This window comes from Chroicocephalus ridibundus, chromosome Z (assembly GCF_963924245.1).
Source record: "Chroicocephalus ridibundus chromosome Z, bChrRid1.1, whole genome shotgun sequence".
Taxonomy (NCBI): domain Eukaryota; kingdom Metazoa; phylum Chordata; class Aves; order Charadriiformes; family Laridae; genus Chroicocephalus; species Chroicocephalus ridibundus.
In genome coordinates this window covers 56,143,284-56,157,528 of record NC_086316.1, presented here as the reverse complement: position 1 = coordinate 56,157,528, position 14,245 = coordinate 56,143,284, and the positions used below count along the sequence as shown (strand labels likewise).

Here is a 14,245-nt window from a genome sequence, read left to right as displayed (position 1 = left end):
TATCATGAGTTCAGCACTGTTTGCTCTGGAATTCCAAAATACCTTCCAAATTCTGAAACCCAAAGGAACTGGGCAGAGATTTGGCTGAATTTAATTGCTTGTAAGAAGGAAGACAAGCCACCAATTTATGAAGAATGTTTTAAGAATTTTTGTGCAGACAAGTTTGGACATAGATTTGTTAGGTGGGAGGGGATATGACAAGATATGTATGTTATTTACCTTCTTCCCATTCACAATGTTCCCTTAGTTCTGCCCATTGCATCACAGAACAGAATTTCAGCTGCACAAGACACACTGTTTTCTGTCATATCCTAGATAAGGGATGCAATTGGCAACAAATTTCTCACACGCAGAAAGCTACATTGCTTTGATTCCTCAAAAAATTACAAAAAACTCTTTTTCTAAAAATACAGATGTGTTTGTCTGCACATGAGTAGTTCTACACACTTTTGTCCATATCTCAGAAATCTTGGACATTGTGTACGTGAGCTAAGGCTGTATTCCAGCTGTCATTTTTTGATCCTCATTTTTCACAAATTTCTCAGCCTGCTTCCCTTAAGAAAATGTCTCATGCTTTTTTTCAACACAAATATGTTCTTTTGATTTGGATGTATAATTTTTCTGGGTTTGATTTTTTTGCCTTCACATCTGGGTTGGGGAAATACTCAATATCAGTACAGACCAGGGGATGAACGGATTGAGGAGAGAACTCGGGGATACTGATTTACGAAAAATTGGATGTGAGCAATTCGTGCTTGCAGCCTAGAAAATCAACTGTACCCTGGGCTGCATCAAAAGAAGCGTGGCCAGCAGGACAAGGGAGGTGACTGTCGCCCTCTACACTGCTTTTGTGAGACCCCACCTGGAGTACTGCATCCCGCCCTGGGGTCCCCAGCACAATAAAGACACAGACTGGATAAAGCCAGTCCAGAGGAGGACCACGCAGATGATCAGGGGGCTGGAACACCTCTCCTGTGAGGAAAGGCTGAGAATGTTGGAGTTGTTCAGCCTGGAGAAGCAAAGGCTGCAGGCAGACCTTATTGTGGCCTTTCAGTACTTAAAGGGGGCTTAGAAGAAAGGTGGAGGGAGACTTCTTACCGGGGCCTGTAGTGACAGGACAAGGGGCAACAGTTTTAGACTGAAAAAAGGTAGGTTTAGATTGGACATAAGGAAGAACTTTTTTACGATGAGGGTGGTAAGACACTGGGATGGGTTGCCCAGGGAAGTTGTGGATGCCCCATCCCTGGAAGTGTATAACGTAAGGTTGGATGGGGCTTTGAGCAACCTGATCCAGTAGAAGACATCACTGCGCATGGCAGTGGGGTTCCTTTCCAACCTAAACCATTCTGTGATTCCATGATTCTGTGTTGAAATTCAGGAAAATAAGGAGTTGTTACACTTAGATTCAACATACTTTCCAAAAAACTTACTGTGGTCAGGTCTACTAGCAGTAGATAAGTTTCTTGAGTAGTAAGATACTTAACTTCAGGGGTGCATAGGAACTGAAAAGTAAGAGTTTGCATGTATGCAGAAGTGTCCTTTGCATCATAATCATGCCATAACGTGTTACCACAATCCCAACAGAATACCAATAATAGAAAAAGAACACAGAATACTGGTGTTGTAATTCCAAATTTATACTGTTTCCTCTGCTACGTATCCAATCTCTGCAAAGCATCCGTGTTTATCAAAGCATATACCATATAACCATGTAATTCACCTAATATTACATTTAGCATGAAAGGTATCGAAAAGGAATAAAACTACATGACTGGAAAATGCTGCATGTCACCCTAACCTGGATAAGAAAGAACAGTCAGAGCTAAAGCTGATCATGGATCTGTCAACACTTGAACACGTGTTGCATTCATAAAATGAAGATTCACTAAAGCTATCATGGGTGAAATAATACTCAAAAAGCAGTTACTCTTAACTCTGGTCTTTTTCAATAGGAATCCGTAACGGATTCAGCCAAAACCACAGAACATTTCCACAAGACTTCACCCACTAGTTGCTTGATACCTACCCATAAGAAGCACAGCTACCCCCAACGCGGTCAGCTTAAGTGGCAGTTGAAGACCTGCAGTAACACTTTTGGTCAGGAGATGTCGCTGCGCCTACGCCTGAAGGGGCCGCCACGCTGTGCAGACCCTCGGAGCTTTCGGGCAGCGTCACACTGCGGTATTTATTTAATAGCGGCGTGATTCCTCGGCTTTACTCTTGTATTTGAGCTGCAGGTGCGATGCGTGCCATCCAGTCCACTCAAAACATCTAACATTGTCCAATATTTGGTAAAAGGAGGAAACATCCAACTCTACAATGACTTATCTGAGTCCAACTGGAGGCCTGTAACTAGCGGTGTTCCCCAGGGGTCAGAACTGTCGCCAGTCTTGTTCAACATACTCATCAACGACCTGGAGGAGGGGGCAGAGTGTACCCTCAGCAAGCCTGCTGATGGCACAAAGCTGGGAGGAGTGGGTGGTACACCAGACGGCTGTGCTGCCGTACAGTGAGACCTGGACAGGCTAGAGAGTTGGGTGGAGAGGAACCTAATGAAGTTCAACAAGGGCAAGTGTAGGGTCCTGCCCCTAGGGAGGAATAACCCGGTACACCTGTACAGGTTGGGGGCTGGCCTACTGGAAAGCAGCTCTGTTGAGAGAGACCTGGGAGTCCTGGTGGACAACAGGATGACCATGAGGCAGCAATGTGCCCTTGTGGCCAAGAAGGCAAACGGTCTCCTGGGGTGCATCAAAAAGGAGGGTGGCCAGCAGGTGGAGGGAGGTGATCCTCCCCCTCTGCCTTGTCCTGGTGAGGCCGCATCTGGAGTACTGTGTCCAATTCTGGGCTCCCCACTTCAAGGAGGACAGGGAGCTACTGAAGAGAGTCCAGTGGAGGGCTACCAAGATGATCAAGGGACTGGAGCACCTCTCTTATGAGGAAAGGCTGAGAGACCTGGGTCTGATAAACCTGGAGAAGACTGAGAGGGGATCTTATCAATGCTTATCAATATCTAAAGGGCGGGTGCCAAGAGGATGGAGCCAGACTTTTCAGTGGCGCCCGGCAACAGGACAAGGAGCAGCAGGCACAAGCTGGAACACAGGAAATTCCATCTCAATGTGAGGAAAAACTTCTTTACTTTGAGGGTGACAGAGCACTGGAACAGGCTGCCCAGAGAGGTGGTGGGGTCTCCTTCTCTGGAGATACTCAAAAGTCGTCTGGATGCATTCCCGTGCAACCTGCTCTAGGTGAACCTGCTTTGGCAGGGGGGTTGGACTAGATGATCTCCAAAGGTTCCTTCCAACCCCTATCATTCTGTGTTTCTGTGATCTTGCAGATTATATTTTCATTTCTCTCCTCCGCCTCCAAATGGACTGCATGTAAACAAGAGGACCAATGCTATTTGGTCATGTTTCAGGAAAAAAAAGTAATAATTAATCTTATTAGGATTATTTATTTTAATCCACCCCAATTTAACTACTAATGATATACATTCTTGTTCACTTTTCAATTAACTATATAGAGCAGATAAAATTGGATCATCCTGGTCTCCTGGCAGGTAAACCTGACCAAAGCTCTTCCTGTGTGGCCTCTATGAAGCTCTGAGGTTGGCAAGTGTTAAGATCCTTGTCTTGTCTACATAACTGCAGTTTTGGAAATTGCATGGCCTCTTAGCACCACTCCTCCCATGCATGGCTGTTGTGAATTCAACAATTCAACAGATTCATGCAGTAGATTACCAGTCATTAGCATGTAGATCCTTTGGAAAAGAAGGGCCTGACAATAAAATGAAGGGACATTGCCCTGAGTTTACATAAAGAAGAAAAATTTGATTTTTGATGAGGCGATGCAAGTGAAGAATCTACTTCCAGCCGTGTTAAGAAAAGAACCGTGATCAAATCAACTCATCAGAAAGCTCATCTTTTTGAATTCAAGAAAGAACAGAGAAAAGCTTTGCAGAGTTTTCAAAAAAGCTGGAAAGAAAATTGAAGAGTTTACATTACGACCAAAAGGTAATTTCAAATCAGATTTGAATGTAAACCCAATCCTTCTTCTAAATGCTGAACATAATCTTTGTCATAGCTCCAAGCCTTGATTGCTGTTTTTCTGTTTTATTTTCAGAACTTGAAATATTTTGTAGAATCACAGAATATCTCAAGTTGGAAGAGACCCATAGGGATCATCAAATCCAAATCCCTGCTCCTCGCAGGAGTACCTAAAACTAAACCATATGACTGAGAGCAACATCCAGATGCTCCTTGAACTCTGACAGGCTTGGTGCCATGACCACTTCTCTGGGGAGCCTGTTCCAGTCACCGACCAGCCTCTCGGTGAAGAACCTTTTCGTAATGTCCACTCTGAACTTCCCCTGATGGAGCTTCATTCCATTTCCTCATGTCCTGTCGGCTGGTCACCAAAGAGAGGAGATCAGCACCTCCTGCTCTGCCGCCTGCCTTGAGGAAGTTGTACACTGCAATGAGGTCACCCCTCATTTTGATTTGAGATCATAATCTAAATCCAGGAAATACACATTCTAATTAAACCTCTCTGAAGAGCACTCTTCCAAAGACTGCCAATGGGAATGTATGCTTTAGCTGTATCCTCGACAAAGGATAAGTCAAGAGGAAGTGAGAATGCGAGAACCACACTGGGAGGAGTTACCTTTAGGGAACGGCTTCACAGTATGAAAAGATCAGGATGAATACTAGGTTGACTTGTTCATGCTCCTTCTTCACTTTAGAGCTGATCGGTTCCACAACTGCGTTTGTAACACAGGTGCAGAAATAGCTCTGCCGGAAAGACTAGGAGGGCAAGAGACCATGGCAGAGGGGAGGAATATCTTTAACTAGTGTAGCCATCCAATGCTTCATACTGTGAAACATAGCCTGCAGTTATGTCTACACAGGAAAACCACAAGGCACACTGAACTTCAGGGACGGTACTTGCATGCAAGTGTAAAGTAGCCTTTTAATTGCTTTGATCTCAGTTATTCAGACTCGGGTATTTTTCCACAGCAGTTTATGCCACTAAGTCACATCCTCTCCCTAACCTCCTCAGCACACCTCTGTCGCCCTTCTTGAACCAGCAGTTCATGGGAAGCTTATTCAGGGAGATAATTCAGGTGAAAGTTAACTCTCCAGAAAAGGTAGTATCCAGCTACAGCAGCTCCCTGAACCAGTACTCCGTGCTGCTGATAGCGCAGACACAAAGAAAGGTCTGCGGCAGCCAGACTCAAAGCAGCTGAACAATGTTGTTCTATGGCAGCCATGAGCCTGCATGAAAAACCTGGTTCAATAAATATTCCAGATGCCAGGAGTGACTTGTATATAGTAACCTCTGCCTAAATATACTACAGAGGTGCACCTAGTATTATTGTTTAGGCATGGTTGGCACAGGTATACAAGTAGGTTGAAACCTGACATTTTCTACTTTCTACATTGAGAAGTATGTGATGTGCATTTCTATTTGTATTGATATGGAGGGCAGTCTACCTGTAGGACAGACATTCTGGTTACACTAAATTGAATTTCTTCTGTATAATTGAGCTTTGCAAGCAGAACAGAGCTGACATGTCCACATGTGCAGATCAACTGCTCTCTTCTAACATTTCCAGACACCCTGGCCTGTCAAATACATAAAGTCTTGGTAGACCACCAACCAAAGCATAAGGACAATCTGCTGCCAAAGTCAGTAGTGTTGATGGGCCTGTGTTCCCTCCCCTCTATTAAGCGATCCTGCTCTGGAGCCCAGAACGCTGTCTGAACAGCTGAGGCTGCCTCTTTACAGGCCAGTGCTATTTTCCTAGCTGGTTGGACGTCTACTTCTCACCACCACCAGCACTGGCTCCCTACACCCAGACCCCAGTAACAGCTTTCTTGGCAGAGAATGTGAGAGCCAGTGGTAAGTCACAGCACTTTGTATCTCCTGCCATTCTCAAGCTTTGTTATAAAAATGATACAGAAGTACAGTGTTAAGACAAGCTCATGTACTTGTAGAGAGAGGTGGGTTTTACCTCATTTCAAAGCACTTTACATCTTTTCAAGGACAGTTTTTTAGAACAGTTATGACCCTCTCTCCATTAATGCTTTTGGGTGGAATTAGACTGCTCTGATTCAAGGACCTTAAGAAATATGAACCAGAACTGCAGGAGGAATGCTGGCTGGTATGACTTACTCTTTTTATATCATCCCAGAAGCATACTACAGTCTGTAATAACTGAATAAGTTGCCGATGAAGGCCTATGTACCAACCTGTAAGATACATACATATATAGCCCCCAAACATTTTCAGTTACACATTATTTCAACCTATAACAATGCATAGAATATCAGGAATAATTTGTGACTGTCAACTACACAAAGACTGTACCTCTGATACCTATCCTTTTGATACCTTTTGATATCTTTAATAAGAACGCAGTTTTTCCAGGAACTTTCAAAGCTATGCAGCTAAGTCCCTTTTAGAAGGCATGATTCAAAAGCTTATTACAGAACGGAGGAAAATCAAGATGATTTAGTACTTCAGACTGGGAATTACATGGATTCTCCAGGATCATCCACTTACATTTTGGGGAAACTGACTTTTAAACTTAGGCTTTGGGTAGATGACTTATCTGGAGGATATCCTAGTTCAAGACAAACTGTGGTCCATTCTCTTTTGTAAAGATACGCATTTTCATACATCTTTCTGAATTTTCTACTGACCAAATGTCATTCCTTTGTGCTTCCCTAGAGTTTGCAACTGTAAGTCACAAATATATGGGGCCGTCTTACTCAGGTGTTCCTCTGAGGATCACACAGCAAGGGTCAGTATTCATGTGGGGATGCATGTGGCTGTAGTTTAACCAATTTGCACTAGTATGCAACTTTTTTTTCTTACAAAAATACCAAAAACTTTTACAGTATTCCTCCCTTACATGTTAATGACTTTAAACATTTTGACAGACTGCTACATAAAACTTTCCCCAAATTCTGAAGTGTTCGTTTTATGTGCTTTAGAGCTAGCATCATTTACTACTTATTCCAAAACACAACTATATAGACAGTTGAACAATTGATTCAAACCAATGAAATTATAACAGACTAAACCAAAAAGAAAGTACCTGCACTAAAACTCTGTACAAAACATACTGCTTTATTTTCTTGTGTTTCAAATTTACACCAATATGGAAGTACCATGTTAGGTGCTTCTTTTCTGAACTATCAATCTACTCACTGTTAACCCCCCTATAAAGTGTCCCTTGGGAGGCAGTCCTGAAAAGCAAAGGAGTCCAGGAAGGCTGTCTATTCTTCAAGAAGGAAATCTTGAAGGCACAAGAGCAGGCTGTCCCCATGGGCCGAAAGACAACCCGTCAGGGAAGAAAACCAGCCTGGCTGAATAGAGAGCTTTAGCTGGAACTCAGGAAAAAAAGGGGAGTTTCCAAACTTCGGAAGAAGGGGCAGGTGACTCAAGAAGACTACAGGAACATCGTGAGGTTATGAAGGGAGAAAATTAGAAGGGACAAAGCCCAGCTGGAAATTCATCTGGCTACTGAGGTAAAAAGCAATAGAAAACGTTTCTATAAATATATTAGCAACAAAAGGAGGGCTAAGGAGAATCTCCGTCCTTTATTGGATGCAGGTCCCAGCCATGGCTGCACCCCATGTGGGCCCCCACTAGACCCAGTCCCCAGATGCACGGTGTCCCCTGAAGGGAATGGGGGGGAGCTCATGAGCTCTGGGGATCCTGACCCCCAACGCTGCCAGGCTCCGACGACTCCTGCCTGGGGTGAGACGCAGGGACGGCCCTCGTGCCAAAGGATTTCACCAAGGACCTTAGGCAAGGAAAGGCTACGGGAGCGTCGTCTCCTTTTGCTCGGTTAGGAAACATCTCCTTGGTGGAGAGAAAGCGGAAAGCCTGAGGAAGGACTCGGCCTGCGAAAGGCAGAAGTTGGCACCTTTGAGGGGGCCTCTGAAACGACATTGCTCTGCACCAGACTAACGGCCGCATCCCTCTGCTCTGTTTCTCAGTTTTCTGCTTTAATTTTTATTGAGGGAAGAAGGTCTACACAGGTGTCTGGCTGACGGCCTTCCTTCCCACGATCTTCCCATGCACTTGCACTCGATAAATGCAGGTGTATCCTGGTTTTCCCCAGTTGCTCCGTATGCCAAGTTTCAGAAACCGAAAGCCTCTGGGAATCCCATTCTGCAAAGAAACCGTGGCAAAAAGCAGCGTTACTCCGGGGTGTAAAGAGTGAGAGCAGGCTCTGTGCGTCTTCCTCTGACCGCCCGGCCTCTGCCCCGGGCCCTTCTCCCCTCCCCTCCTCCCACGCAGGCGGCAAAGGACCCCTGTGCCCCTGCAGAGCAAACGCCCGGCCTCGGGGAGGTGGCGGGCAGCCGTGGAAACCTGCGGCTCGCTGGTGCCGGGGAAGCAGGGCCCAGGGAAAGTCCTGCTGCCAGGGCAAGGTGCTGGGCATCCGCCCTGCCACCGCCTGCCCGGCGGCTGCAGCTGGGGAGCTGCAGGGTCCAACACAGACATGGGGCTGATCTGCTCTTCCTTCTGCTTTTGCCTCCCTGACGGATGCCACTCTTCCCCCGCATCCCACCAATGTTTCTCTCAGCCACGGTCAGGCCCCTGTCCCAGCAGGGACCGTCTGCACTTCTTCTGCAAGCGGCTTGCTGGCCAACCGGCGTTGCTGCCCTGGCCTCTTGCCCAGACGCACACACTGTACCTGCAGAGGGAAGGTCTGATTTGGCCCTTTCTGCAAAGTGTAGGTGAATGTCCCCAGCAGAGTTTCTTGCTCGCCTTCCTCATCCAGTCCCTTGGAGATAAAGCACAGGGGAGGAAGTGAGTCGTGACCCGAGCACCAGGAAACACTCATGCCAGACCCGCGCCCGTCATCTGCACCCCACTCCTGCGGCTCCAGTGCGGTCTGGCGCAGGATGCGGTGGGGCTGAGTGTCCTCCTTGTGTGTTGCTCAGGGGCCCGGAGGTGCTGGGCCAAAAGGTGCTGAGGGAGCCTTAGGAGGGGTGATACCACCCGGCACGTCCCTTGAAATGTCCCCTCAGGGAACGGCAGAATCTCGGCAGATGCGCAGAGAGCAGCAAGTCCCCGTTAGAGCTTTTGCCCGCGGCCAGGTCCCAACCCCCAGTGCCCGGCAGAGACTTACAGAGACAGTGAAATCTCGGGGGGCACTGCTGACAGTCCCCAGCGCAGAGGCCATCTTTGCGGTGTGCTGTATGGTTATGGCTATTGGTGTTATTTGTGTGGGCAACCGGATCAGCACCTCGCTCCAAGACCCTTGGAAAGGCCAGCAGTATCCCGGCAAAGCATCCGGCTGAAAGCAAGAGCACAGAATGTGAGGGTGTGATGGGAACACGACGACGTAGTAGAGCCCGTGTGCTCCCGTGGAGCCAGGAGCACAGGCGGCACTGCCCCTGTGGGCTGTGCTTGTGCTCGAAACGAACGGCGTGTTGGGAAGCGGACAGGAGCTCTGCAGCCAGCAGCTCCGCAGCCTCCCACCCCCTCCACTGCCCCCGCGGGAGAGGGACAATCAGAGCTGTGGCAGGGAAATGGCGTCCCAAAGGAGAAGTATCTTCACCCAGCAGGGACCAGGGAGGGTGGGCAGGAAGCTCAGCTCAGCGCAGCCCCTTTCTGAGGGCAACTGCTGTTTTCTAGGGAGCCAAGCCCTGTGGGAGACCTCAGGTGCCTGGCACCGCCCCGGTGCCGGGGCCTTGGGCAACGCCATTGGCCTGAGGGGAGATGCCCCAGGACTTGCCCCACACCTTCAAAGAGGCAAGAGAAGCAGCAATGACGGTTTCTGCTCCTGTACCTGCACAAAGGTGTCCTGGGGGGCTGGAGCACACAGGAACCAAAACACCCTGCAGAGTCCTGCAGAGCTGCTGGACGATCTCTGCAGGTCCATGGCAGCCCCTGAAGGGAGAAGAGCGCAGGTGACTGCAAAAGGCCCAGGCTCAGAGCACCTGGTGGTTGCAGGCAACTACTAAGGCTGCCTGCCAGCCCCACAGCCAGCAGCGCACGCTTGGAGGTGCCCCAGGAGAAGGAGGGGATCCCCGTGCCCCACGCCCCTCCCGGCTGCACAAAGAGAAGGTCTGCGGGTGCTGGGAGACAGCAAGCCCCCTGGGGAAGAGCTGCAGACCCAAGCCGAGGCCGCGCTGCGTGGACAGCCCGTCCGCTCGCTTTTGTTCCCCAGCAAAGCTCAGCGGAGAGGGAGAGGGCAGAAATGCTGCCAGGGGCACCAGCGAGGGGTCCGACGGCAGGGCTGGGCCCAGCTCTGCCACAGTCACGCTCTTGGGCGCCGTGGTTTCGTTCAATCTCCCTACGCTTTGTCGAGCAGAGTCTGCAGCGCAGCCTCCTTTTGGGAGCACTGAGCAGGAGTTCAGTGCGATGAGAGCCCTGCCTGCCTGCGTCCATCCGTACCTGCCTCTTTCAGAGCCCAGTCAGACATCTGCATGCTTGCAGACATTGCCTCTCTCATTAGCCGAACTTCCTGGAAAGACACATGGGAGCAGGGGAAATGACCACAGGTCCCTTGGCCAGGGCAAGGGGCTTTAGAGCGGAGAAGCTCGACCAGCAGCCCCTGGCAGGGGATGGCTGTGTGGGGTGAGCAGGAAAAGCCCACCAAGTGGCCCAGGAAGGGCCTTGCCCGTCCCAGCCCTCTTTCCCAAAGTGCAGCATCACCTCCTTGCTAGCATCGATCTCTGCAGCCAGGCGCCTGATCTCCTTCCTCAGGAGTTCCATTGCTGGGGATTGTTCCCTGCAGTCACCAGGAAAGCAGATCTCGTCAGAGCGCTGCCCAGCCCCTCCCAGAGCCTCCAAGCTCAGGGAGAGCAGAGAGAGGGGCGCTCGAGCCCCCTTTTCTTTCCCTGGTTTGTAAGCGCTTCCCTCCCCCTCCGGGTTGAGCCAAAGGCCCAGGCAGGAGCGAAAGGCATGAGCCCTGGGCACAGCGCAAGGGAAGGCAAATAGCACGGGCTCATCTGCCGCTAGCCCGCCAAAGGTGCTGCAGGTGAGGAGAGAGGAGAGGGCTCTTACCGTAGGGACCACAGGTTGGCTGATGCCTGCCCCAGCGGCACCTGAAAGAGAAAGGCTCTCCCTTTGAGTCCCCGAGCTGCCGGGGCTTTCCAGAGCCGGTGGCTCTAGGAAGGCACAGCAGAAGCTGCTGCTGGTTCTCTGGGTCACTGCCTGGAACCGGAGCGCTGGGCCATTTCCCCACCCACCGCCAGCAGGGCTCCTCCGTGGGCCTTTCCTGTCCCACAGCAGCAGTCACTGACCTGTGCCACATCCTCTGCCCCCTGCATCCACATGAGCTGCAGGATCCCGCAGCAGGAACCAACTGTAATTCACATGAGCAAGAGAGAGTTGTTTTAGGAGGGTTTCTGACAATGCTTGGAGTCCCGCGGTCTCCTCCCCCAGCACGGTGGCAAGAGGCTGGCTGGGGACATGGGGCAAGGGTGCAGAGAGAGGTTGCGGCTCCAAGAAGGGAGCCTCTCTCTCCTTGGGCCTCGGGGCTCTGCACAGCCCTGCTTCCCGGGCACGCTGGCCGCCCCACAGCTACGCCCCATTTCCCCTCCCCGCTCTGCGCGTAGGGAGCATCTTGGGAGCTCCCTGAGCTGCAGACGTGGGAGGCTGGAAAGGCCCCACTCGCTCCTCTCCCCACTATCTCCCTGTGAACTTAAGCTCACACTCCCTGCCTCTGTGCCTCCGCTGGCAGCAAAGACTCACCGAGAGCACCTATGATCATCACGAAGATTGCAAAGATCCCCTTCTTGCTCGAGGTGACGATCTCTTGCCTGAAAAAGAGGGAGTTCTGGCTTAGCAGTGGCCAAGGGCAGAGCCCTGCACGAGGGGACTTTCTCTTCCAAGCCAAGGAGCAGGAATTTTGGAGGAGCCAGGGTCTGCTGGTGGGGAGCACCGCCAGCCTCCCCCTGCTCGCCCTGACCCACTGTCACCCCTCGTCTCCGTGTCCCCACTGCGCACGTCTTGTACTCACAGGGTGGAGATGCCTGTGCCGAGGCATCTCTGGACGGCGTCCACAGCCGCTGGCAGACCGAAGACCAACCCTGGGCAAAGAAACCGCAGAAAAGCCTGAGGACCCTTCTTGAGGACACTGGTCCAAGGCGTGCCAGATCCCTGCAGGGAGGTGGGCGCCGGTCCTCCCTCCCTGGGGGCAGGGGCAGGGCCGTGGTTCTGCCCTGGAGAAGGGGGCAGCTGGGCGCAGCCTGGGAGTGGGGTACAAGGGCCGGGCAGGATCCCCTCGCAGGCAGGGCACTGCTGGCGTGCCTGGGCAGGGGGGCTGGCACGAGTCCCGGCCTACCCCGTGGTTAGTGCAGTATCCCACAAAGACACGGGCACGGTAGCCATCTCCGTCATGGTCACCGGGAGGCGAGGTGGCCCCAGGCCTCCCTCGGGGCAGGATGAGGCTGGGCGTGCAGGCCCGTGGCTCCCGGCCGAGCCAGGCAGGCTTGGTGCAAACACGGGGCGAAAGGCAGCACTGAACTTACGCTTCTTTTCTGCAGCCCTGCGGCGTGCGGGCCTGGGCCGTCTGGTGCCTGAGCCTCCTGAGATTTTACCTGGCTCTCCCGCAAGCTTAGGTGGCCTCCTTCAGCCGCAGGAGTGTTGTGTGTGCGGGCAGATCCCTCCTGGAGATAGCCGGGAGGAGAACGCCTGCCACAGGCACACAGGCAGCAGCACACCGCGAGACCACATCTTATGGCCCACGGTGCATGACCTCACAAAGCCTGTCCCCGCACGGTCTGAGGTCGTGGCTGTGATGTCAGAGGAGGAACTGCAGGAGGGGTGGGGGGGTGGAGAGAGACCCCGCTGCCCGCTTGGCCGCTGTGCTTTGCATTTGTGAGCAGACAGCGTTGAAAACACAGCAATGTTTCAGGTGGTGCTGGGCAGTGCCTGCAGAGCGCCAAGGCTTCCTCTGGTCCTCTCTGTGTGTCCCCGAGCGAGTGGGCTGAGGCTGGGCGAGAGGCTGGGAGGGGACACAGCACGGAGAGCCAAGCCAAAGGGACCCAAGGGCTGCTCCACGCCATGGATTGTCAAGCTCCGCAATAAATCCTGGGCCTTTGGTCTTTCCAACGCAGCCATTTCTTGGGGACTGGCTGGGCATCGGTGTGCTGGGGTCAACCCACCGCAGCCTGCGTCGAGAAAGGAGGGTGTTTGCTGTGTGCTTTATAGGCTCTCGGTGGACCAGGCAGGCTCCTGGGACGGGGGGGCACAGGCTGCCCCGAGGGCAGTGGGGATCTCATGTGGTGGCACGGGGACATGGTGTGTAGCGAGCATGGCCCCCTGCCTTCCCCCTGCCTGGGCAGGGCCTGCCATGCCAGACGGGTTGTCCCATGGAGCAAGGAGGGGACAGTGGCTCAGGGTGACACGGGCTGGGGCTGCACGGGGCTTTGGCCCACTCAGCCCCTCTGGCTCCACATCGTCATGGGGAGCTTCAGCCACCAAATTGGCCCCAGGGACATGCCAAGGGGCTGCTGCGCCCCTCCATCCTCAACGGGACACACGAGCACCCAGGACACCCCAATGTCCCCTTCTGGGACAAGCCAGCTTGCAGGGCCTTGCCGGGCCATGATGAGAGTGAGCACCTCTAAGGACAAAGACGGAGCCCTGCTGTGCACTGTCTCCACGCCGTGCGAGCGAAGAGCGGGGGGAGCCGCCAGTGTGGAGGCCCTGTCCAGAAGACGGGCCTTGGGAAGCCTCTGGGCTTCCGTCCCTGCCACGGCCCCTCCACCGGCCACAGTCCCTCCACCGAGGGAGACCAGGGCTGTGGCCAGACCATAAGCAATGCTGAAGACCAACCTTGCTCAACGACACTGGAGAAAAGCCTGCGGACTGTTCTCTAGGTGGCCGGCCCTTCAGGGCGTATGCCAGACCCCTGCGGGAGGTGGCACTGGTCCTGTGCACTCCCTCCACAAAGCATGGGCAGGGGGCTGGGTTATGCCCTGGAGAGGGGGGCAGCCCTGCCACAGAGGGCCTGGCAGGTTCCCCTCGCAGGCAGGGCGCTGACGGCGTGCCTGGGCAGGGAGAACAGATGAGGCTTTGGCCTCTTGGCCTCTGCCGTACCGGTGTACCCTCTGGTTACTCCAGGATCCCACAAAGACGTGGACATGGTACCCAGCTCCACATGGGCACGTAGGGCAGGTGGCCCCAGGGCTCCCTCGGGGCTTGATGACGCTGGTTCTGCGGGGCCGTGGGTCCCGGCTAAGCCAAGCAGGCTTGGTACAGTCATGAGGAACAT

General features: G+C 52.4%; 1 protein-coding gene across 1 annotated transcript; it reads right to left on the bottom strand.

Annotated features, from left to right (window-relative positions):
- Positions 1-8,040: 8,040 nt before the first annotated feature.
- On the bottom strand, positions 8,041-14,245 carry LOC134509066 (sperm-associated antigen 4 protein-like). Its single transcript, XM_063321536.1, has 11 exons — positions 14,071-14,245; positions 11,987-12,056; positions 11,719-11,786; positions 11,268-11,329; positions 11,029-11,069; positions 10,678-10,753; positions 10,417-10,486; positions 9,809-9,909; positions 9,146-9,313; positions 8,708-8,797; positions 8,041-8,181 (listed from the first exon to the last, which is right to left on the bottom strand). Exons 1-11 carry the CDS (start codon positions 14,243-14,245, stop codon positions 8,041-8,043), a joined length of 1,062 nt encoding a protein of 353 aa, XP_063177606.1.

What these genes read in the sequence shown, in the direction of transcription:
- LOC134509066 (XM_063321536.1), bottom strand. Translation starts at nt 14,245, where the DNA reads ATGTTCCTCATGACTGTACCAAGCCTGCTTGGCTTAGCCGGGACCCAC. An exon ending in GATGATCATAGGTGCTCTCG is followed by an intron (nt 11,330 to 11,718) that starts GTGAGTCTTTGC and finishes TGTGAATTACAG; the next exon opens with TTGGTTCCTGCTGCGGGATC. An exon ending in CCCGAGATTTCACTGTCTCT is followed by an intron (nt 8,798 to 9,145) that starts GTAAGTCTCTGC and finishes TTTATCTCCAAG; the next exon opens with GGACTGGATGAGGAAGGCGA.